The sequence below is a fragment of the Scomber scombrus genome, chromosome 11 (genome assembly GCF_963691925.1).
Source record: "Scomber scombrus chromosome 11, fScoSco1.1, whole genome shotgun sequence".
In the NCBI taxonomy this organism is placed as follows: Eukaryota; Metazoa; Chordata; class Actinopteri; order Scombriformes; family Scombridae; genus Scomber; species Scomber scombrus.
In genome coordinates this window covers 28,637,973-28,659,956 of record NC_084980.1, presented here as the reverse complement: position 1 = coordinate 28,659,956, position 21,984 = coordinate 28,637,973, and the positions used below count along the sequence as shown (strand labels likewise).

The 21,984-nt window shown below is 39.1% G+C and overlaps 1 protein-coding gene across 1 annotated transcript in view; it reads right to left on the bottom strand.

Moving 5' to 3' along the window:
• Positions 1–3,074: 3,074 nt before the first annotated feature.
• LOC133990111 (tomoregulin-1-like) overlaps positions 3,075–21,984 on the bottom strand; it is a 29,921-nt gene continuing 11,011 nt past the window's right edge. Inside the window, exons 4-7 of the mRNA XM_062428287.1 lie at positions 13,103–13,162; positions 5,592–5,715; positions 5,312–5,473; positions 3,075–3,159 (exon numbers count right to left, since the gene is read on the bottom strand). Coding sequence (XP_062284271.1) covers positions 3,075–3,159; positions 5,312–5,473; positions 5,592–5,715; positions 13,103–13,162 — 431 coding nt within the window. The remainder of the gene's footprint in view (positions 3,160–5,311; positions 5,474–5,591; positions 5,716–13,102; positions 13,163–21,984) is intronic.

Sequence of the window (21,984 nt, the reverse complement as noted above, 5' to 3'; positions counted from 1 at the left end):
ATTGAGTGAAACTGCAACAGTTATTTGAATAATCAATTAGTTGCCAACTATTAAATCAATTGCCAACTATTTTGATAATAGATTAATCCTTTTTGAGTCATTTTAAAGAAAAAAAATCCCCAAACTCTCGTGCTTCTTCTCTGACATTAAACTGAATATAATCGGGTTATGGACAAAGCAAGACATTTAAGGATGTCATCTTAAGGTGATCGAAATTTTTCACCATTATGTGACATATTATGGACCAAACAACTAATTGATTAATAAAGAAAATAACAGACAGATTAATCAATAATGAAAGTAATAATTAATTGCAGCCCTAAAAAAGTGAGGTTGAGGTTTGAATACTGCTGGAACAAATAAAAACCTACAGAAATCAGCTTCAGATCTCCGACCTCCTGAATACCGAACATCACAAATATACGACTGCTGTCACTTACGTCAACGTGGTATTTGCAATAAAACAACAAACAATTCAAATGTATTATGAAGCGTGGAGAAAAAACAAGCTGATCAGAAGCAACCAAGAGAGAGTTCAGTGTAAATGTTTTGGAAAATTTGCAGGAAAACTAAGTGATTTCGACATAAATTGACAATCAGTATAATAACAGGTAGTGTTACAGTTAACTCAGGGACACAACACACAAAAGGCATTTTCATTCATAAAGTTCCCATCAACATACTGTTATGATTGCTAGAAGACCGAATCAGATTTATTTTGCCATGTGACTGTTTGTCTTGATTAAAACTGAGACTTTATGACAGAAAAGCTAAGAGACTTTAATAATGACCTGCTATACCTAACACGTGTGTCTGATCACGTTGGACATGTTTTTCGGGGATATTTATATTGTATAGTATCTTTCGTATATTAGCTCTCCACCTTATTACCAGTCCCACACAACTTCTGGTTATTCCTATTACTGAACCGCTTCTTTGCTTTTCTTTTTGGGGAGAATAAATGTCACACCTCTTACCTCTGCCTTTTACTAATAAAGGATGGGGGTAACCTCTTCTAACATACAGCACATAGATTGTATATAAAGATCGACATTATGACAGCTCCCCGAAAGTGAAGCCAAAATATCTTAATCGCCCCCTGGTGGCTGGCTGCGGGATAGGTCATTCCCAAAGATGGTTTCTGTCATTTTAAGTAGTTCTTTGACCGACCTGTTTTGTTAAATAAGTTAAACTGAATCGTATTTATCGGAAAGCAAGGTGCGCTTCCATATGTACATATAAAAACCTCCGATCCTTGGCTAGTAGAAGGCAGCGGTATAATCATATAATCCTGCTTAAGGAATAAGTTTGGCATTTTTGTGAATAGACTCATTCACTTTGTACCACTCTTATATCTGTATGGTAAGTATGAAGCTATAGCTGGCTAACTAAGCTTAGCACAAAGACTGGTAACAGCTGGAAAAAGCTAGCCTAACAACATATAGGATCATATAATAACTAAGCGTTGTATGAATCCTAATACTGATTTCTCATTTAACTCTTGGCAAGAAAGTGAATGATTGTATTGCCCAAAATAACAAACTTTTGCCTGAGTGGCAGGGTGTTTTCATTTATCATTTATTTCCAATAATAACCAGAAGTTGTGTCCATAATTGTCAAAAGGTATAATGGGGCGAGGAATACGGTGGAAAGGGTCATTAAAGTTTTTTTTTCTATAAGGGATTTTTTGTGCTCGGAACATCTCGCTGAGGACCAAATGCAAAACTAAACAACCAAAAGAAGAAAAGAAAAAAAGATTAAAATTAAAATGATTCTCTCACATTCAAAGAAAAGCCTCGATTACAGTCATCTCAGCAACTAAGACTTCTTCCAATTACATGAAAAATATCATTGAAGTTGACTTCGATGTGCATTCAGTCCTTTCAAACTGCCCTCGAAACCCTAAAACAACACACAGGACAGCCCTTCCTTTACAATCGTCTGAATTCAGATTTACAGACAGAGATGGAAAACATTCCTGCTTCTGAGTGTTACAATCTACACAAATGTGTTCTCCTTAAAGCATAATATCGTTTATTTTTTTAGGAGTTTCCCCTCGTCGGTGATGTCTTCAAGCATTCTTTTTTGTCATTTTCGGGTGGGGATAAAAAGATTTTCAAACTTTACACATTCCTTTCTTTAACACAGACTAATCCCGCCTCCCTCAGTGTCCCTCCCCATGTCCTCCATTTTATCCAGTCCCACTTTTTCGGATTTCCACCTGCCGTCAGCGGTCATCACATCCCCGGCGGCGCGCAGACGATGGAGGCGTCGAGGCCGTCAGCTTTTCTTTTTTTTTAAAAAGTTAAAACTACACCACGGTACACAGTTTTCACAAGTCATGCGAATATACAGGAACTAGAATTCGGGAAAAACCCAACTTTTAAAATAAAGGTTAACGTAAAAAGTAAAAACTACTTTAGAGAAAATAATTATTATAATAATAAATTATTAGGTCGTTTAAACACGGTGAAGTGTTTAAATGGAATTTCATACCAAAGAATAAGAAGTGTAAACATAGCTATCTGACTGGCTGGCCCCTCTCACCTCCTACAAACAACCAAAAAAAAACAAAACCTAAAAAAAGAAACTGCATTTGGTGATCAGCTGCACATTATTAGTAAAAAGTGAAATAGAGAGGGGCGTAGAAATCAATCATTTTCAATAAATAGCACATTCAAGAGGGGCAGACATTATTCTGTTAGCCAGTTTGCCAAAGGTACCATATTTATAAAGCATTCAACAAAACCTCTAATGAAGCAGTTAAAAGTAATTAAGAAAGCAGACATGGCAATGACGTAAAGTGACGGCGGGTTTTGTTGATTCGGCTCCTCTTGGTCTTGCGGAAAAAAGACAAATATTGATCGCACAAATGGTTGCGCAACAATCCCATCCAAAAAAAAAAAAAAGGAGATAAAATAAGGCCCCTTAAATAAATATTATCATTCTTCTTCTTTATTCATGGTTTCCCAGGAGGAGAAACAAAACAATTTAATACCACACATCTACTGTTAAAAAATGGTATTTCCCACGTCGTAAGAAAAAACTTATCAAAAAAACACGGACAAACACGGCTATACCATCCTGGAGTTTGTGTCCGAGGAGAAGTGTCCCAGGTTTTGTTTTTGCCGGCGGCCTCTGTTGTTTTTTGGACATTTCCTAAAGAGACGAAAAGAGAAATATTTAAACATTAAAGTCTGTTATTAAAAAATCTGACATGAAACTAACAGACCAGGTTAGTAAATGTCTGCATCATTTTGAGACTCCTTAAAAAGACCGAATTCTTTTAACCTTCGTGTCGTCCTCCCGGGTCAAAAAGACCCCGTCTGTTTTGACTGTTCCTTCTTCCCTCCCTTCCTTCTGTCTGTCCTCCCTCCCTCCTTCTCTCTTTCTTTCCTCCCCCCTACCTTCCTTCTTTCCTCTGTCCTTCTTTCCTTCCTTCCTCTGTTCCTTTCTCCCTTCCTCCCTCCTTCCTTCTTTCCTCCCTCCCTCCCTCCTAGCTTCCTTCCTTCCTTCCTTTCTTTTCCTCCTCCCTTCCTCCTTCCTTTCCTTCCTTCTTCCTTCCTCCCTTCCCTCCTCCCTTCCTTCCTCCCTCCCTCCTTTCCTCCCTTCCTTCCTCCTTTCCTTCCTTCTTCCTCCCTTTGTGCTTCCTTCCTCCCTTCCATCCTTCCTGCCTCCGTCCTTTCTTTCCTTCTTCCTCCCTCCCTTCCTTCCTTCCTTCCTTCTTCCTTCCTCCCTTCCATCCTTCCTGCCTCCCTCCTTTCCTTCCCTCTTCCTCTCTTCCTTCCTTCCTTCCTTTCTTTCTTCCTTCCTTCCTGCTTTCCTTCCTTCTTTCCTTCCTTCCTTCCTTCCTTCCTTCCCTGACTCAAGGGCAACAGGAGGGTTACAGCTGCCAAAAACTTCTAACGTTGAAAAGAGACACTGATATTTTTCTGGGTGAAGTCACTCCGAAGAGAAAAACGAGGCCAAATCAAATCCTGTTTAAGTCTCCTTTTAGCTTTAAGCCTCAATCTGTCACCCGCAGCTCCGTCCTCCATCCTCCTGACAGACATCACACCTACACTTCATGGGTGATGGAGGAACAGTGATGCTGCGTTCACAGCCGGCGTGTTCAGAGCTGTTTGTCTGCACCTTTTAATGCTTTAGGTCAGTGGGTTTGTCCGGCTGAGAGCAACAATATTCAGCAAATAACTGGAGAGAAATCTGAAAATGTGTCTCCACAACCAGGAAATGGGATGAAAAGCAGAATAATTGTACAAGAAGTGATGTACGTTATGTATAAGGGGATTATCATCAAGCATTTTACAGTGTCATTATGTACTTTAGTACATGTCTGCAGGTTAACAGGATGGATTAAAGTCACTCTGCTGGAAACTACCACCATCTTTTCATCATTATCTTCCCCATGTGCCCCCGTGAGCTCAAAGGGATTAAAATACACTTTCTGCATTTTTCACCCATGGATGTGCTGACCATTATGAAACCAATTCAAAGAGTTTTGCTCCGGAAAATGTACATCAATATGAATAAATTAATATTACTTGCAATATTACTATTATATTATACTTATACACATAGGTATATATGTATTTTATACATATATAACTATGTATTTGATAATATATCAATCAAAACTATAAATAAATAAACTGTACTCAACAGAAAACGTAACTTGCAATAACACATTAAAAATGTCTATCATTAGGAGGCAGACTGTATGTCTTGCTCTTCATTCTTCATGATGCACAGTATTTCTATTGTATCAATATGTTTACATTTTCAATTGTGATGCAGATGTGTTGTGATACTCAATGTAATTATAACATTGGTTTCTCTTCGAATTGTGCCTTACCTCCTAATAAAAATATTAACCAAAAAAAAAAAAATGTCTATCATTATTTTATAATATAATTTATTATTAATGCATTACTGATATGTAACTATTTCATTTACTTATTTTATTTCCCTGTATTAATTAAAACCACATAATATATTATTAACCCTGAATTCGCTCCTTAATTGAAGAGTTAAGATCCTTTAAAGGGTTGCCTATGGATTTTAACTTTTTTTTTTTTTTTTACCCCTTTATAACCCCTAAATCTGTCAGAAAAGCCATTAAAATACCCTTAATACATTACAATCCATTCATTAATTCTTTAATTAAGCTGAAATCTGGGTAAACTAGTACAATAGTACAGTACTAAGACCTTAAATTAATTAATGGATTTAAATTAATATGGTAATTATATATCCTTGTTAATTAAGGGCATTTGAAATGAAAGGGGTTTATTTTTTTTGGATGCTGCCCTACCTTGTGATGCACATCACCACGGCAACAATGATGGCGATCTGCACGGCGCCGATGATGGCGGCAATGAGGACGTAGTGAAGCTTCTGTCCACTGGGAACCACGTAGAGGATGTTGAAGTCCTGAGGCTCGTCACACTGAGGACCTTTGTAGCCGGAGTCACATCTGTAGATTACAGGTTAATTAATACCAACACACATCTTTAACTGGGAATATTAGTAATATTAATGATAGTAGTTAAAGCAGTAATAGTGTGATACAGACTCAGTAAGCAGTCACATACCTGCAGGTGGCCATGTTGTATTTGATCTCACATTTCCCATGAACACAGAAGCCGGCGTAGCTGTCGGTGCAGGGGATCGGCATCCCAGCGTAGAAACCATCACTGTGGTCCAGACCTTTGGTTTCTAAAAGATTAAAAAAACAAAACAAAGATGAACATAAAGAAAATCTTTTAATCACTGCTGCAAACATCTGAACATCTCATGACTGGAGAGCAGAGCAGCTGATTAGTTATGAGCTGGTTTTAATCATTAATCTCTCTCTAGTCTTTGAATGAGTCAAACAGCAGAGAGGAAAGAGATTCAAGTGAAGACAGCATGGCCTCTATAGGTTGAAATTTCAGCTTCTTGGTTCATCGCTTTGGTTCAGACTGAAATATCTAAACAATTATGGGATTATGGGATGGACTGCCATGAAATTCGGTACAGCCAAAATTTCCATCGGGATGAACTGCACTGACTTTGATCCTCTGAGCTTTCATCTCACACCATCATCTGGTCAGAATCTGTGCAATACTGGTGAATACTAGTGACATTCCCATTAAGTATACTTTGTGATGAGTGCTAATTGTGTGCTGACCTGCTAAACTAAAGCTGCTTCCTAATGTCCATCCACTGCAGACATTTGTTATATTTTGTTGTATTGTGAAGTCATGTCAAGTCTGCAACAGCGCTGGGACACGAAGGCATAAAAGGCTCAATTAGATGAGACTGTGCAACATAAACCTCACTACAGCAGTAACCTTGCAGGCCTACATCAACAATGAAAAACATAAATTGGGCCGTGAGTGTACTGGTTGTTCTGCTTTTACCAATTTATTATCATTAAAGTAAATGTAGTATGTCAAATTTTTTCAATTTTCTTCATTGACTGACCTTCATGTCTTAAGGTAATGATGTGCTGCTGTTGTTTCTCTTCACTCAGTAGTGGAAAAGGGTTATATAGGCAAGAAATTCCACCAATTACGTTTTGACAATGCATAACTGAAAACCATTCAATGTGATTTCCTTACGAAAACTGTCATTAAACAGTGGCAACTTTAAGGAATTTTGGTTTGTTTAATACTTCTGTTTACTACATAATTCTGTATGTGTAATTTTATAGTTTTGATGCCTTCAGTATTATTCTATAATGTAAAAAAAAAATGGTCCAAATAAAGAAAAAAACATTGAATGAACAGATGTTTCCTATTGTATTGAATTTCTGCATAAATATGACCGAAACATGATCAGATTGTTTTTGACAAGTCCTAAAGTTAGATCAACAGCAAACAATTTAACAAATAAGACGGAAACATTAAACTATAATTATTTACTTATTGAGGAAAAATGATCATACATATTTGTGTGAGGCAAAAGTATGTGAACCCTTGCTTCCAGTAATGGCTGCGACCCCCTTTCGCAGCAATAACTTCACAACAATACATTTCCAGTAACTGTTTATCAGCTCTGCACATCTGCTTGGAGGACTTTAAGCCCATTCCTCTTTGCAAAACACTCAACTATGGGATGTTTGTGGGCTTATTTGCATGAACATCAGCATGTGTGCTTCACAGAGCTGCTAGCATGGCTGTGGAGTAGACTCTTAGTCCTTCTGAGCTGCAGTGCCATTAATCATAAAACACAAATGCTTTGCACATTAAGGGATTCTTCAATCATACGGAGCTGTCTGTTCTCAGTAATTCACTGCAGCAATAAAGAAAGGGCCAACAAAGCAATCTGTGTTGCTCATTACAATGACTGATATGACTGTACCAAATTCACATTAACATTAAGAAAGCCTTCAATAACCAACCCTGTGTGTAAGGGTTTAAAGCTGACTATCTGACACTTTTATGATTACAACTGTGACAAAAAATGTTGGCATTTTACAAAAATAACAAACTGACAAGCACTGTTACATAAAACCTTTTACATTGTCTAATTGAGTGTTTGGACTGTATCATACAACTTTTCCAACCAGCAGAATTTATTACATTGAGCAAAAACATGAGTCAGTAAGGATTATTTTAGCAGTTGTTATGGTAACGGGAGCCTTGACTTCTGTTTTTTTTTATCTAGAGAACAAAAAGGTTCAGCCAGGGCTAACCTAAAGAGAAGCATTCAGAGGGCCAAGCACAGCCGCAAACTAATGATTGAGGAGCATTTCAACAACAACAACTCTGACCCCTGATGCATGTGGCACAGCATACAGGCCATTACAGACTACAAACCCACCAACACTCTCCCCTCAACCAGCAACACCTCCCTCCCTGATGAGCTTAATAACTTTTACACTCACTTGGAAAGGGACAACAAGGGCCCACCAGCTCCTTACACTCCCCCACTGACGTGCTGCATACCCCAGACACGTACTAAGGTCCTGCACTGTGCAGCTAACTGAGGTTCTGACTGACATCTTGAACCTGTTCCTTAGCTCAAGAAGCTGTCCCCACTTGCTTCAATCTTGCCAACACAGTCCTCTGCAGTGAGCCTAAACGACTCCCGCCATGTTACACTAACCCCCACCACCAGGAAAGTACATTGCGAGACTGGTCCCGGCTCTTCTCAAATTGGTCTATCACCAGAACAGTTGTATGGTTGGCGCTACACTCCACCCTCTCCCAGCTGGACAACAGCAACACCTATGTGAAAATGCTGTTCATTGACTTCAGTTCAACATTCAATGCCATCATCCCCTCCAAACTTATCACTGAAATTTGGTGGCCTTGGCATCAACACTTCTTCTTGCAACTGGATATTGGACTTCCTATTCATTAGACCCCTATCATGGTAGATTAGACAAACTCATCTCATCAAAGCTCAGGGCTGTGTGCTGAGTCCTCTCCTCTATTCCCTCTCCACCCACGACTTCACTCCTGAATATGGCTCCAAAGGCATTATCAGGTTTCCAGATGACCCAACGGTAGTTCATCATCGACAACAACAAGATGACCAACAGGAATGAAGTCCAGCAGTTGGCGGCATAGTGCATTGACAACAACTTGTTCCTCAACACCAAGAAGACCAAGATACTCATTGTGGACTTCAGAAAGACCAAACGTGGTGCACCCATTCATATCACAGGCACAGAGGTTGAGTGTGTCAACCTGTGTTTCTGGGTGTCCACATCTCTGAGGACCCTGATCAAGAAGGCTCATCAGTGTCTCTTCTTCTTGAGGAGAGTGAGGAAAGCCAATCTGTCTCCTCAGATACTGGTGAACTTTTACTGCTGCACCATCAATAGCATCAGCACCAACTGCATCACAGTTCACTGGTACTCCACTCCCTTCCATTGAGGCTGTCCAGCACAAGCAGTATCTGCAGAGGGCATGTACCATCACCAGGGACACCTCTCACCTCTCCCCCCAAACACACAGACTGTTTGCCTTCCCCGTCTCTGGGAGGCACCACAGGAATCTCTTTTCTAGGACCAGAAGGTTCAGGAACAGCTTCTTGACCTCAGCTGTCACTCTGATTTCTGCACCACATTCAGACCCCATCACACCCCCATCACACCCCCTCCATCCCTACACACCTTCTTCCAGTGACTGAACTTTGGCACATTTGCACCTTGCAGAATGACAGCGCCCTGCAACCCCCCACACCCTGATACCTCCCCTACCATTTCCAACAACGACTAAACCACTTACCACTACTACTATTCATATTCATACTACTCTCTCTAGTGTTTATATCTGATCTATAATGTCTACATCATATTCTTATCATACATCAAGCTGTTCACTCTGCATTTCCTAACTTTTACATTTCATACAACTCATACTGTTACTACTGTTCACACTGCAGATATCTTTGCATATTCATATCATTCTGTTAATGCTGTTCATACTGTATATATTTCAGCATGTTCATACCTATCCTTACCGCTTATTCTATTGATATATTATACGTATGCTCATTACACTGCACTTTACTGCTTCTTTGGCACTTCAGGTTGGATGATAAACTGTATTTTGTTGTCTCAGTAATTGAACTCAATGTGCAATGACAATAAAGTTGAATCCAATCTAATCTAATAATCATTAAATGCTCTGCTGTGATACCTTTACTGCTTGAATTAGTGCCGCTGTAATTACAGATTCAAACAAATGTGTCATTTTAACATCCTGGGAATCTTTCAGACACTTTTTTTCCCCACACCTCCCGTAAATGCGGTTGAAACGCCGGCATCCAGATAGACAAAAAACATTAATGACTGTAATTTGCTTGACAGCTTCCATTTAGCTGTTTTTATTTCTCAAAAAGACGGTGACAAAGAAATGATCACTGAGCAGTAAATGATGAGAGGCAGCATCTCCTCTGTCTGCACGTCTCCTGCAGAGTTTGTTGTCTTTGTTGTATATTATTATTATTATTTGTTGACTTTTTGTTCTAGTGTGATGTTTTTTTGGGTTTGTGCTCTCTGATTTGGGGGTTTTAACCACAATAGTAGCATGGCTCCAGGGAAAGCATTGTCTGTTCGTCCAATACTATGGTTCAGACCATAGACTGTCAATAAGAAATGGACGTAACATCCATGACGTCACCCATTGGTTTGTGGACTGCTACTCCGAAGCCAATAGTATCGGATCTGAGCAGCGCCATCTTGAAAATTTCAGGTGCATGCTGGGAAAAATAAAAACAGGGATTCTACTTATATGGGCATCAGGAGGAGCATGAGGCGCCCTCCTGAACCTGTGAACCAATCAACCTGTCAATCACCACGTAGCCACGCCCTAATGCATACCCTGCTTTATCGTCACATATAAAATCAGGGAGGCCAAAATGTCCCAAATGAACATCATACTGCATTGAAGAAGGCTTTAAACTAGCGATTGAGACCATAAACACATTTTGAAAACGTTTACTGAGGTTAGAAATCAAGTGAAAAGTTGGTGAATTCTCCATTGACTTGTATAGAGACGGAAGTCCTTTTGACACCAAAACGGTCGCCCCCTGGTGGCCTTTTGAAAGAGTAGTTTTAAGTTACTTCCGTGTTGGCCTCATTTCAGAGGACTTGAACTCCCCGCCTTGTAAAAAGTAGTTAAAATTTGCTCCAGCTTAACCGCCCGCAACATTAAAATGCACTTACATGTTAATGAATCATCAATAATAATATAATATGTATAAAAATATAAACCTCTGAAAGGGGTCATTTTGAATAAACAGTATTTTTGTTAATGCTTTTATACTTTTACTTGAGACAAAGTTCGAACCTGGTGACTCATAACTGGGTATTTTTTTTCTGCGATATTCTTATTTTATACTCAATTAAAAAATGAATACTTCTCTCAACACAATCTATTGGAGCCTTGAGTGAGAATAGCTTTTCTGAAGGTTGAGAAAAGGGACATAACTTTGTTTTTTCATGTGTTTTTCATGAGTTTGAATGATTTATTCACTTCAAGGACTCATCCTACAGCAGGAATTTATTTGGTGAAGGTTATCATCATCATCATCATCATCATCACCTGGATGAATCAGGGAAGGAAACAGTCGCCCTCTCAGCTCCTCTGTCTCAATTTATCAGAGTCAAAAAATGTGCCGCTGTGTCCTTCACAGTTTGTGTTGTTGACAATGCAGCAGATTAATCCGATGCTTCCATTGTCCGTCTTAAAACACACAGTGAAGAAGCTGCGGAGGAATCATTTCCCCCCTGAGACGTTTTAGTCAGTGATATCAATGCACCGAGCGAGCCGCGGATAATAAAACCCTCTGGATTCTGTTTCATCTCCTCTTTGATCTCTAAACTCGTCGCGCATGGTGCAAGCCGGGTGGGTAACACAGCAAAATGCCCCGCTCCACTATTATCTGTGTGTTTACTTATGAAAAATGACTGCGCCAAGGCTTAATGAACAGTGTACTCAGATTATTTTTCAGTACCAGCAGAGACTCCGAAGCTGTGAGGATTTAGCTTTTTCTCGCTCTGTTTTCCCCTCCTGTGAGGACAATGTGTGTTTAAGGAGATTTTCATTAGGTTTTATCCTGCGGTTATTGCTGCTCAGCAGGTTCAGATGCAGGTTAACAGGCTGCTGAAAGGCCACAGGAAGTTTTTATCATCGGCTGCATTAAAAAGGCAGAAAAGTGGATTTACAACATTTTATATAATCCTGGAAAATTAAGTCTCTGAGGTTGTTAATGTGTTGAGTATTTTTTTTAATGATGATTCAGGCTTTTAAACCTTCAGTGGTAAAAAATAGGGAGAATTCGATGAGAGAATAAGATTTCCAAACTGTGTTTTATGCATTCATAGATTAAAACTTGGTTGATGTTTTATCTTTTTTCTTTTTTATGACAACTTAACATTTAAAATATTATTGTCATTTTGTTTATTCTTCATAACCCTCCACCAACAAAACATAAGAATGAATAAAATACTTCCATTAAAGGACAACATTGTGTATCTTGCAGCTGTTGGAAGCATCTTATTTTTTTCCATTTTTCAGACTGATTCTTCATTTTGAGCTCATCATGTGTGACAGCAGTCCATTTCTGCATTAACACTTGTTTTTACTCAACGACAACAACAACAAGAAAATCATATCATCATATACACACCTTCATAACCTGCTGCTGGTTAAACTGAGCTAAATAAACACTTTGAGTGCTGACTACGTCCAGCTAAAACAGGTCAAACCTTTGCTTCAATACAACGCAACAACATCCGTTAAGATGCTGCATTGGCCAATCAAATGCACACAAGCACACTTTCCTGGTGGATTACTTTATAACGGGAACGCCATATTCGACTGTTAACCTCGCGATCGTCCCAATAGAAGCTAAAAACGTTGCCACTGTGATAAAACTACAGAGCTGTAAAATCCTGAGTATTAAAAAACTGCGTAGTAAAGAAAAACATTCTTACACCTCTTAAAGTCAAGAAAGCATTGCGACCCCCTGCAAAGCTCCAGCGACATCTACTGGGGGTTGGAACCATAGGTTGGGAACCAGGGTTGCTACACACTATAAATATCATTATAATACAGTAGCAAGCAATCTGTTATTTTGACCCAAAGTTACACTCAACAAAACTGTCATAAATGTGTTTCTACTACAACATGATGAATGTGACGTTCAAAGACACAAATATTACTAACCATCAATAACAAACTGTGATATGCAAAAAAAATAAGTAAAACCAGTTTCATCCCCGAATATAAGTCAACCTTCACTTTTTCAAATGTAATTTATTAAATAAAATATCCTCTTATTTTCTATATGTGTTATTTTAGTTTATTAGTTGTTTGTCTCGTGGATGTTTAACCCCTTACATACTGTTCAGGGTAAACATTTGACCCATTTTTACACTTGAGAGCTTTAAAAACACCATATACACATTTATTTTAGCTGTACTTTCCTAATGTGACCCACAGTACATAAAAATGGAAATAAAATGCATCATTTTATTTAAATGTTTGTGCATCCAATACACAGTTTTATATATGCAAATGTCTGCAATAAATATATATGCCATATTTCCTGTCGGCTCTTCATAATAAAGCTGTAATCCTGCAGTGAGTCGTGTTCTTACCTAAGACGTTTACTTTGAAAGGACTGCCGTCGTCTTTCTTCCCCATTTTCTCTTTATCAGCTGTGGAAGAAACAGATGAACAGAGTCAGTTACAGATAGAGAGAGAGAGAGAGAGAGCGAGAGATGGACAAATAGACAGATAGATGGAGAAGGAGAGAGATAGATAGGTGGATGGATGGATAGATAGATGGAGAAGGAGAGAGATAGATAGGTGGATGGATGGATGGATGGATGGATGGATGGATGGATGGATGGATGGATGGATGGATGGATGGATGGATAGATAGATAGATAGATAGAGACAGATGAAGAGAGAAAGAAAGAGGGCGAGCAAGAGATAGAAAGACAGACAGACAGACAGACAGAGAGAGAGTCTAAACCTTTGTCACCTGAAGGTTTGACTGCCTGTTAACTGTCTCAGAGAATTTTGTCTAAACCGACTGTGTGTGTGTGTGTGTGTGTGTGTGTGTGTGTGTGTGTGTGTGTGTGTGTGTGTGTGTTTAGTCTTCAGGACATTCTGGGGGAAGTAGAGGACATTGGAGGATGTTTACTTGTCGCCGGTGTCTCGCTGTGTTTGTCAAAGTCGAGGTGATGAAGGGTCAATCTGGGCCTGTGTGTGTGTGTGTGTAGCAGTATAATGTATGTGTGTGTGTGTGTGTGTGTGTACATGTGTGTGTGTGAGACGACAAACAAACAAAAAGCAGGGGGTTTGGCGTGTTGTGGTTTATTTTTTCCGTTGACGGGCTTCATGTCCTCATGCTGTCTGCAGCATGAAGGAGGAGCTGCGGAGAATATTAAACAGCACACACACACACACATACACACACACACACACACACACACACACACACACACACACACACACACACATACACACACACACACACACACACACACACACACACACACACACACATACACACACACACACACACACACATACACACACACACACACACACACACACACACACACACACACACACACACACACACACACACACATGCACACAGACTCTCATCCATTTTTAATGCTCCATCATTCCTGAAGAAATATTGACAGAAGTCTCCCCATCCTCCTCTCTCTCTCTCTCTCTCTCTCTCTCTCTCTGTCTCTCTCTCTCTCTCTCTCTCTCTCTCTCTCTCTCTCTCTCTCTCTCTCTCTCTCTCTCTCTCTCTCTCTCTCTCCCCTGCCACACCTTTCTTCCTCCCCTCCCTCTCTCCCATCCATCCCTGTTTCACACCTCCCGTCTCCTTTTCTCTCTTCCATAACATCTCTCTCCCTCCTTCATCCTCCCTCTCCCCCCTCCCTCGCTTCATGTAGACTTCTTTGTGTTGCTACAGCGCACACACACACACACACACACACACACACACACACACACACACACACACACACACACACACACACACACACACACACACAGAAATACTGCAGAAAAGACAAGAAAGAAAGAAGAAAAACAAATCTCATTTCATAATAGTACTAAAGACATAAAACAGTGAAGCATCTATTGTGTGTTTAATCCTCATGAGTCATTCTCATCTCTGTTGCTCTCTGTGTAAACAGTGATGCAGACGTGTTGCTCTGCAGAGTCACCATCTCTCCAAACAATCCACTTAAAAAAGCATGACTCAATATTTTGTTTTTTGTATTAAATGATGGTTTCGCAATATTTCAATTTTTCAGTCAGGTCTCTGTAATGATTCCTCCTGTTCATACTGACTATTAAAACCTTCTAATGTTGCTTTCAATGTAAAGTGATGGAGTCATTATAAAGTAGATGATCAGTGATATCTGACACATTTACAGTCTTTTTATTGGCTTTTTCAAATATATAAAAACAGCCACACAACAATATAAAAAGGAGAAACTGGGCAGTAAAAGTCTTACTCCATTGAGATGAGATACAGGACAATAAATTATGGTTACTTGCTGTTATTTGCTCCAGTGTCGTCTATAAATGGCCAAATTCTCTCAAATCTATCTGAGGAGACACTTATTGTGAATCTATATTTCTCAAGTTGGAGATGCTGCGTCCATTGAGTCCAGCTCAGAGGATGAGGAGACAGAGTGACACATTATGTTGTTTTAAATGTGGTTCTGGTTAGATTTCTTATTGTTTTCTCCTGCTATTGATTTACAGTGTTTTTAGCATCAGATTCCCTCTTAGTGCTTCCTGTTGAGCTGTGGTGTAACCATAGTAACACAAAGACTTTGCTACTAAAAACACTGTAACGTTGAAACATAGAAGATGAAGATGAAGACTCATTTACTCTTTCTTTCTTTCTTTCTTTCTTTCTTTCTTTCTTTCTTTCTTTTCTTTCTTTCTTTCTTTCTTTCTTTCTTTCTTTCTTTCTTTCTCCTTTTTTTTCTTCATTTTTCATTTTTCTATTTCTTTCTTTCTTCCTTTTTCTTCCTTCCTTCTTTCCCTCCTTTCTTTCTTTCTTTCTTACTCTCTTCTTCCTCCTCTTTTTTGTCCTCTCCTTCCTACTTTTTCTTTTCTTTATCTTTCTTGCTTGCTCTTCTTCCTCCTAGTTCTAGTTGTCTTCTTCTTCCTCCCTTTTTCTTTTCTTTCTTTCTTTCTTTCTGTCTTTCTTTCTTTCTTTTTCTTCTTCCTCCTCCCTTTCCTTTCTTTCCTCCTCGTTCTTTTTCCTTCATACTCATCTTCCTTTCTTCTTTCCTCTTTCTTTCTTTCTTTCTTTTCTTTCATTTGGACGCTGAAGCTTCATATTAGCTTCACATCAACTTTTAAATCCATGTTTCCACAGAAGGAGGACTGTGGGTTTAGTCCTCCATCACTTCCATTGTAAACATTATGAAGAGATCTTCTAATGGTCAGAATGAACAGGAGGAATCATTACAGACAGAGAAACAGGTTGCTTTAACTGTCTGCTAACATATAACACAATTACTTTACAAGCTGATAATATGTTAAATGTTGTGTGTTAAATTTGTTCTGCTGCCACCAGGTGGATAAAACACATAAAAAACATAGAAAATAATGTAGTTTTAAGATCAACATGTATATTTTATCATATATATCTTACAAAAAAACCCATCAAATGTATATAAGCTGATGAATTTTAGTACTAGATAAAGATTTCCTGGCTGTAACTCTTTCTGTTGTTTTGTACTGTAAAATATCTAAATTAAGGTAATAATGTAGTCATTCTAACCCCTTTTTTCATGTTTTCTAAGAGAAACAATAAATAATAAATGATTTATTTGCTTATAAAATGCTCTGAATGTGGTTTGTGGTGTTAAATCATAGTAAATGTATTTATATAAAGCACATTTCATGCAGGGAGTGTTGCTCAAAGTGCTTTACAATCAAGTGAAGAAACTAGAGAATATTTTTAAAGTGCAAATATATTGAGCGATAAAAAACCAAAGCAATCAAATGAATAACAAGCAAAAAATAAAACAGAAGATAGAAGGAATGGGAACGCTGAGAGCAACAGAATATATGAAAGATAAGAATATAAAATAAATGTTAAAAGCAATGTTGAATAATCTTAATAAAAAATATTCACAGAGCATCTCTTATATTCTTCACTAAGGAATTTCATATTTGGTGCATAGTTTAAAAAAAATGGTAGCAGAGGATCTAGAAGGCCGTATAGAGGATTATAAAAGAAAAAGAATTAGTAATGTCGGCCGGTCTCAAGCCGTTAAGAGCCTCGTAAATAAGTAAAAAGAAGTTTGAAATCATTGCTATAAGACACAGAGAGGCAGAGCAGGTTAGCTGAGAGTGGAGTGATGCTCTCTCTCTCTTTCTTCTTCTAGTTAAAAGCCTTCGCAGCAAAGCTCTGATTTAATTAATCAATGGATTGTTTTTAAATCCATTGAAATAAACACTTGAAGATGTTTCTTTTTGTTTTTTTTTGAGGGGGCATCTAGTGCAATATTCCTTCAATCAAAGAAAAGCTCCTTCTTTCACAAACACCTTCTTCATGTGAATCAAAGTGTTGGCTCGACGCCCCCGAGGAGACGAGACAGCAGATCAGGAGTGAGGGCAGGTGGCTCTTCACATCGGGGTGCTAGACATATCTCGCTCCCTCCACCTCCCCGAGCCAATCAGACGCTTGGTCACCAGCTATCTTACAGACATAACCACCGATAAAAATCCATGAATCCCGCCGGGTTAGCGTCTCGTTGCCATCGCCGACAGAGAGAGAGAGAGAGAGAGAGAGAGAGAGAGAGAGAGAGAGAGAGAGAGAGTGTGTCTCCAACAAGACGACACACTGAGATTCAAGGTGAGTCCATCAACATAAATCAGATGTTAGAAGATACTCGGAGGAGGCGCCGAGGCTGGAGGAGCTGAAAAAAACATCAGACACCAAACTGTGACTGCAAATGAGGTTTGTGTCTCACATTCCCTCCTCCGTCCTCCTCCGTAAGACGACCCATCACACGCACGCACGCACACACACATACAAACGCACACACAGACACACAGACACACAGATACAGACGCACACACTGACACACAGACACACACGCACGCACGCACACACACACACACACGCACGCCGCACGCACGCACACACACATACAGACGCACACACACATACAGACGCACACATAGACACGCACGCACACAGACACACACACACACACAGACACACACACACGCACACAGACGCACACAGACACACACAGACACACACACACACACGCACACACACAGACACACACACACATACACGCACACACACAGAAACACACACACACACACACACACACACACACAGACACACACACACACACACACACACAGACTGACTTATCTTCCTCATTAAAAGCAGCTCTGGATATTAAATCTACAATCATTTATGTTTGTTTATGCCGTGAACACAACGTCCACCTGTTCAGATTGATAATCATGTTTTATTTCATCAGATATAAACTCACCGAGCTCTTTATCAGGAACACCAGTGGATTGCAATCTAATGCAACCCAATGCAACAGCTCTGCAATAACCTGTACTGTAGTTTCTGTTGTGTTTGTCAGAAAGGTAAAAATTCTACTTTATGTTATTGAGGTTATAGCAGGCGGTGGTGTAAACGGACTGCACTTATATATAACGCTTTTCTAGGCATTTTTGACCACTCAAAGTGCTTTTACACTACTTGTCACATTCACCTGCTTATCATGAAGGAGACTAACCATTCACACACATTCATACACTGTTGGTGCAGCCATCAGGAGTCATTTTGGGATAAGTATCTTGCATGTGCGGACCGGAGGAGCCCGGGAATCGAACCGCTGTTTGATGTGCGACCGTTCTACCTCCTGGTCGAAATCTCGCGTGATCACTGAAGTATCGTGTGGTCGTGCGAGATCCCGCACAGCACATCTAGAGATCTGTGCGGGATCTCGCAAGACCACACGGGATTTCAGTGATCCCGCGAGATGTTTAGAGCTTTAGCAGCAGCAGCAGAGTAGCAGCCATCAGGTAAGTGTTATTTTAATAAACTCCTGGTGTACTTACAAACTTTCCAATGCATCGATTAATGAGTTAAGACCCTATATGTGCTACTGTAGAAGTTTGATAACAACCCAGGCATTATTAGTGGAGTAATATACGAGATACACTGGTGGGGAAGAAGGAATGACAGGAGGGAGGAAGGAAGGAAAGGATTGAGGAAGGAAGGAAGGAAGGAAGGAAGGAAGGAAGGAAGGGAGGAAGGAAGGAAGGAAGGATAGGAGGGAGGAAGGAAGGGTGGAAAGGAAAGAAGGAAGGGAGGAATGAAAGGAAAGAAGGAAGGAACATTTATTTCCTAGGCTGTGCAAGAAGGACAGAGGAAAGAAGGAAGGGAGGGAGGTAGGGGAGGAAAGAAAGAGAGAAGGAGGGAGGAAGGAAGGAAGGAAGGAAGGAAGGAAGGAAGGAAGGAGGGAAGGAAAGAAGGAGGGAGGGAGGAAAGAAGGACAGAAGGAAGGAAGAAAGGGGGATGGAGGAAGGAAAGAAAGAAGGGAGGAAAGAGAGAGGAAAGAAAGAAAGAGAGAAGGAGGGAGGGAGGAAGGAAGGAAGGAAGGAAGGAAGGAAGGAAGGAAGGAAGGAAGGAAGGAAGGAAGGAAGGAACAGTCAAAACAGACGGGTAAAAGTATGATTCGCTAGTAAAGCTGCACAATTGACATATTTGCTGTGATGTATTTACAGTATTAAACATTAATCTGCGTCAGATTATTATTAAAGACGTGTAACAAGGTGCGGATTAATGTGTCGTGGACTGAAAGCTCAGCTCCCATGAAAAACCTGCATGCTTGGTTTGTGGGTTAATTGAAAACATTGGTGATTAGACGCATTAATTTGTCTGACACGGTTTTCAATAATGAGGCTGATTTATGACAGAGATGAAACGGTCACAGTCGTGCAGTCAGCAGCGTTCAGCGGAGGGGTGAAAAAAAAAAACATCAATCCTACATTTTAATACATCAGCAAGTTAATGTGAGATAATGATCCGAGTCCACAACATTTAAATAATGTCCGAGGTGGGAAATATATAAGGTGAAGCAGTGAAGAGTGATATCTGTGATCATGGGTTTACATTTTATATTCATTTATATTTATTATATTTACTCAGAATCATGTGAGATAGAAATGTTTTCTGCATCTGAGAGACGTGAAAAAGTAAAAGAACTCGTAATGAAGTCGTTCTTCAGATAAGACAGAAAGAAAGAAAGAAAGAAAGAAAGAAAGAAAGAAAGAAAGAAAGAAAGAAAGAAAGAAAGGAAAAAACAGAGTTAACCCTCCTCTTGTCCTTGAGTCAAGGAAGGAAGGATGAAAGGGAGGACAGGACGAAGGAAGGGAGGAAGAAGGAAGGAAAGGAGGGAGGGAGGAAGGAAGGGAGGAAAGGAGGGAAGAAGGAAGGAGGGAAGGAAGGGAAGGGGGGAGGAAAGCAAAGAAGGAAGGGAGGAAGGAAAGGAAGGAAGGAAGAAAAACTGATGAAAAGAAAAAAGCAAAAACAAAAAAAAGGGAAGAAATGTCAAAAGAATAAAGAAGACAGAAAAGGGAAGATGTAAAGACAGAAAATAAAGTTGAAAACAAAGAAAGAAATACAGAAAATAGAGGAGAAAAAGCTGAAAAGTTGAAGGGAAATGAGGCAAAGAATGAAGAAAGGGAGGCAGACAAAAAAAGAAAAGTAAGGAAAGACACAAGGAAAGTAAATGGAAATAAATAAATGGGAAAATAATGGAGGATAAAAGACAAAGTAAAGATTTACGGGAAGGAGAAAAGATAAATGGAAGAACAGAAGGAAAATAAACAGGGCAACATGAAAGGAAGGAAATAAAGAAAAGTGAAAATACTCAAAGGACAGAAACTTCTACACTCGTCTTTTTCCACCAGCGAGAGTCTTAAAAAAAAACACTTTTCATTTATGGGGCAGTTTATCTGAGAGGAGCCGAGGAGCCTCTTTCATAATTCACCGAGGTTATTGAGGCCGTTTTCTGAAGCTCAACAGGCTCCATAGCAACCAGGTGAAGGGATTTCCCAATTTGGCTTCAATAAAGCAGCGATAAAAGCATCAGCGGGTCGATTTATCAGTTGGTACACAAAGCGAGCCGAAGCTACATCCACAGAAAATCAAACTGTTTACAGAATATCACGACAGGCCCAGAAAATATATTTACTCACAGTAACAGAATCACATCGACACCGAGGTCCAAAATAAACAGGTTTACTGTGAGAGGAAATGATGTGGTGGAATATAAGAGGCAAAGTCCAACTAGAAAGGTTCAAGAAATGATGGAAAACAGGTGAACCGAGCAGAAACTGCAGGATAAATTAACCTAAAACACATAAAGGTCAGTGATAAATAAGAGTTGGTAAGATGAGCAATTCATAAATATGTTAAAAAAATAGATTTAAAAGCAGCATCAGGTTTGTTAAAATGTACATTTAGTATTTTTGTTGGTTTTATATCATTTGAAATGACATTTGCACCATTTTTTTTACCAAAAGTAAGACTGAATGCTCCTGGAAATGTCAAATGGTGTAACCACAAAATAATGATAAATATTAAATATGTTTTGTGTCCATGTGGTTTAGTTTAAATGTAAAGGGTTAAAATGTGAAAATAAACGTATGAATAACTTGCACACATTCTTTTTTTGTGGACCCAGCATCAAATATCTGCTTTTAATCCATTTAGAGAGAATATATTAGAGGATTATGGTGAAAATGTCTAAGTGGTGTAACCATAAAAACTTTGTACCAAATAATTCAACTTGCTTAAAAACAGTAAATTGTCAATAAAACACCATATCAACTAGTTTGGCATGATCTTACATTATAACTTTATATTAAATAAAGGTAATGGAATACAATTGTTCTAAATATTACATTTACTCTGGTAACCATGGAGATCAGGAAACATTTATATGTTTTAAATGAAGTCATTATTAGTATAAGTCCACTTAAATACACTGTAGGTGATAAAATATGTAATATGTACCATTCTTTTGTGGTTACACCATTTGACATTTTCAGGAGCATTCAGTCTTACTTTTGGTAAAAAATGGTGCAAATGTCATTTCAAATGATATAAAACCAACAAAAATACTAAATGTACATTTTAACAAACCTGATGCTGCTTTTAAATCTAGTTTAACTGATTTTTGAATTACTCATCTTACCAACACTTATATGTCACTGACACAGTTGTAGAGATACATCATTGCAATGTCTGGACGAGGGTGTCAACATACTTTTGGCCCAGTAGTCTAGGTGTATTATGGGATGTATCAGGTTTATTTAGTGAGGCGGGCCGATGGATCTGGACTGGAGCAGATGTGAGGTCAGTCAGTCTTTCATGTTCTCCTGCAGCTAATGAATAATTTCACTAATAAAAAATATTTTCACACTGACACAGTTA